The sequence below is a fragment of the Condylostylus longicornis genome, unplaced genomic scaffold (genome assembly GCF_029603195.1).
Source record: "Condylostylus longicornis isolate FDR11 unplaced genomic scaffold, ASM2960319v2 ptg000576l, whole genome shotgun sequence".
Classification (NCBI taxonomy): Eukaryota; Metazoa; Arthropoda; class Insecta; order Diptera; family Dolichopodidae; genus Condylostylus; species Condylostylus longicornis.
The window spans coordinates 30,497-34,396 of record NW_026578531.1 but is presented as its reverse complement, the minus strand read 5'-3'; the positions used below and the strand labels follow the sequence as shown (position 1 = coordinate 34,396).

General features: G+C 44.3%; 1 protein-coding gene across 1 annotated transcript; it reads left to right on the top strand.

Moving 5' to 3' along the window:
- Positions 1–226: 226 nt before the first annotated feature.
- LOC129617607 (J domain-containing protein DDB_G0295729-like) lies at positions 227–3,040 on the top strand. The gene is made up of 4 exons (XM_055532757.1): positions 227–1,283; positions 1,411–2,508; positions 2,726–2,853; positions 2,930–3,040. The coding sequence occupies exons 1-4, from the start codon at positions 227–229 to the stop codon at positions 3,038–3,040; spliced, it is 2,394 nt and encodes a 797-aa protein (XP_055388732.1).
- The last annotated feature ends 860 nt before the right edge of the window (positions 3,041–3,900 follow it).

Sequence of the window (3,900 nt, the reverse complement as noted above, 5' to 3'; positions counted from 1 at the left end):
GATTTGATTTTCTCTTGATTCTTCCAGGCCCTTCTGGCAGATTCCGACGAAGACCGCGAATCAACGACATCAAACACAGTAAGAGCATATAGCTAACAAGATTGAGGCGTCTGTTCAGCACACCAGTTATGCACTCCACGATCCACATTTGTAGACTTCAACTGAGAAGCGTGCAGACCGCAAGAAACTCTCGTCGAGACAGTCTGTTCATCGGCCTGATTCAGAGATGGCATCTCAACAATGGAATGATTGGTCTTGGGATGGCATTGATGAGGGTCTATCCACTGATTCGGCTGTTTTGACAAACCAACAAAATGAACCGCAAGGAAGTGGATTTGGTGGTTTGAATATTCGTGGCCGTCGCTTTGAGGAATCGGCTTCAAAAATGGCAGGTTTTGTTGGTTCAGTGATTCCAGCAAATTTAAAAACATCTTTGGCAAGTGCTGTGGAGTCGTCGTCTCGTCTCTTTCAACAGCCGAGCAGCTCGAGTGGTTCACGCGAATCAAAGTCTTCTCAGTTCAACGAATTCATGGAAGTTGCTCGGTGTGATGCTGAAGATTCCCACAGAAGCGAGTCACTAGAAAGTGATGTTCGACACGGCATGAGAGGACAACAGGCTGCTGATCAGATGGATCCTCGAATTCCATCAATCATTCCAAATCCGCCACACACAAGTCCAACATCAAGTTTCGTGGGTCAGTCCGCAATGGACTTCTTCAATGAAGCTCTTCCCGTCGTAACGAAAGGTCCAAAGAAAAAGCTTGAGTTGCCACCACGGAAATCGAGTCCAAATAATGCCATTCGTGATTCAGCGCGAACGCCAACGGAAGCAAGGACAGACAGTGCTGTCCAAGCAAGCAGTGCTGAACAACCAAGCAGTGCTGAACAACCAAGCAGTGCTGAACAACCAAGCAGTGCTGAACAACCAAGCAGTGCTGAGCAGCCAAGCAGTGCTGCCCAACCAAGCAGTGCTGCCCAACCAAGCAGTGCTGAACAACCAAGCAGTGCTGAACAACCAAGCAGTGCTGAACAACCAAGCAGTGCTGAACAACCAAGCAGTGCTGTCCCAATGAGTTCTGAATCAATCGGCCGAAAATCAGAAGAACAATGGGATGAACGAAGTTTACCGGAAGGGAGAAAGATTGATGTTCTGGACGATCTTGAAATATCAAAAAATGAGGAATGGAATGATGATGAATTGTTGTTGGGATTGGAGGAAGACATAAAGAGTGTGGATGGACATGTCGGGAAAGATGAAGGAGGAGTGGGAAAAGATGAAATAGGCGTGAGGGAACATTCAATGTCGTACGAGTTGGACTCTGTCGCGGGGTGACAGCGTTCTAGAACCCAGTGGCCTCGATGAAATAGAAAAAAATCAACTATTTCCTTTGGTTGATAAAAATGACAAAGATATTGAGAGCGATGACAAAGATATTGCGAGCGATGACAAAGATATTGCGAGCGATGACAAATGGAAGGGCGAAGAAGGAAGTCCATCGTCAGAGGAAGCTAACATCGAAGTTCCAATGAAAAACGTGTTGCCAGGCGGACAAACGCCAAGTTCGTACGCGCGTTCCCCTGCGGTGTCAAGGCGTGATCCGGATACGGCACCTCAGGCTCTTGATGTGATGAGTGATGTAAGTGAGAAGGAATTGAAACCGCTAGAAGAAGAAGAATTGGAACGTATGGAAGACGGAAAAGAGATGGAGTTAAATGGGAGTGAAGAGATGATTAGGGAATTAGATCTAATTGGGGTTTCTGGGGAGGATGAAGTTCTGCAGGAAGAACTTTTGGAAGATGTAGCGGGGTTTGAGAAAGACGCGAAGAACGACTCGAAAGACGCAAGGAATGACTCGTATTGTCTGAATGAAAAAGGTGTTCTTGTGCCGTTTGAGTCCCAATCCATTGTGGAGCACTCTGTGGTGGAAGAGTTGATGACATCAGAGAGTATCAATAAACTGATAGATGAAGTGGAAATCATTGAAGAGTCAGAAAGGATAAAAACTCGAGTGTCGATGGAATCTGCATCAATGAAAGAAACGCATGATGAAAATAAGGAAGACGAAAAGATAAGAGATGCCACGAGAACAGATACGCCTTGCTCTCTTGATTCTCTTAATGGAGTGTCCCAATTTACGGAAGATATTTCCAGAAAAACGAGCGATAAAATGAGAAAGGGAGAGAAGACAGAAGACGAAACGGAGATTGAAGTCCCAATTCGAGTTTCATCTAAAATGACAGAAAATGAAGACGAAACGGAGATGGAAGTCCCAATTCGAGTTTCATCCAAAATAGGACGCGTCGTGGAACATTCAATCATTGCAGACAACAATGTGGTCGTCGAAGTCGGAAATCAAGACGGAACTCGTTTTGTGTCCCAAATGGTCTCTTACTTTTCAAGAGGCGAATCCTCTTCCCCTTCATCTCTTGAACCAAAATTTTCCGTTCCTGATAAGCCCACTGAATTGTTGACGGAAGAGTTCAAATCTTGCTGGAATGGCTTTAAGAGTGAGTTTGTAGATTGAATATTTATCATCGAGTTGTTTCTTCATTTGATGATCTCGCACACCGAATCGTAATTAGACTTGTTTCTTCATTTAGCGAGCTGCGCGGCCGGAGATACTTCTCTTGAGGTCTGTCCCAATCTGTCCCAACAAATCCGTTCAAGTTTGTTTGATAGACACTCGCTGCTCAAGAGATTCCGACATCTTCGTTGGAAATGCAGGCTCTCTGCATCAATTTGATGTCGGCGATGAGCAAGTTGATAACAGCATCATCTTCTCAATTGTTGGACAACCAAGAAGCTCACAACACCGTACGCCGTTTAATTGTCGCTGCCTGTCGTTGATTGTCGTTTGCTTGTTGTTGAATGTCGTTTGCTGTTTGTCCCAAATTTGTGAGTATCAGCAATTTCTGTGATGCGATGCAGATAGCAACGCAAGAACAAACGATTGATGAGCTTCGTCGGGATCTCGAAGGACTTCGCAATCACATGTCTGCTGTTACTGACAGAGCAGCGCAAACATTCGAAAGGGTATGAAATAGAAAGTCGAGATACTTTGAAAATGCGGGCTTTGATAGTGAAGATGCTTTGATAGGATTGCGTTGAGGTGCTTTGCTCATCTGATTCATAGACGAAGAAGAAACAGCGAGAGGCGTCGTTTTCGAGTGCATGCCACTGTTACATGCTGTCGTCATGTGTCTGTATCTCTCTCGCTCTCTTGTTATATATCTCCGATACACATCATCGCTGTCTGTTGTAGTCTCATCAATTGTATCTTTTCAGTATCGAGAAGAAACAGAAATTCAGCAGGAGGAAACAAATCGATCTCATCAAGAATCCCTACAATCTTCCAAGTGAGTGGATATGCATCATCATCATCATCATCATCAGATACCTGGTTGAACATCATCACAATTGTAGAGATCGGTATGACAGTTTGATGGAACAATACAAGCGTTTGCAACAGATGGGTCGTGAATTGTCCCAAAAACAGGCGGGGAGTGAATCTGCTCAGTCTGCTTTGCATGAGAGAGTGGAGCATCTTGAGGTTGAAAATGAGGATCTTATAGAACAGTTAGAATCTTGGCAAGTAAGCGCTCACTCAACGACAATCACGCCATCTAGCTACCCAATGACTTTACAACTGGGATATGAAACAGTTTGACATTCCCGCCTTCGATTCCGTTGAATTTCTATAATGATTGCATCTCCATATCTCTGGAGACAAACAAGAAACATGAGACTATCAATTTCTTTTTTTTGCCTCTAGAAAGCGCACGCTCAAGTCTCTGAAACGCATCATCGATTGAGTGCAGAAGCTTCTGAATTTCGTCATCGTTGTCTGGTAAGAACTTTTTGACTTCAATTATACATCCGTAAAATCATCCGTAAAAATC

Excerpts from the sequence above, each read along its gene's own strand:
- LOC129617607 (XM_055532757.1), top strand. The coding sequence starts at position 227 with ATGGCATCTCAACAATGGAATGATTGGTCTTGGGATGGCATTGATGAG. Across the intron at positions 1,284-1,410 it reads AGTGGGAAAAGATGAAATAG|ATATTGAGAGCGATGACAAA; the intron begins GCGTGAGGGAAC and ends AAAATGACAAAG. Across the intron at positions 2,854-2,929 it reads GCTGCCTGTCGTTGATTGTC|ATAGCAACGCAAGAACAAAC; the intron begins GTTTGCTTGTTG and ends GATGCGATGCAG.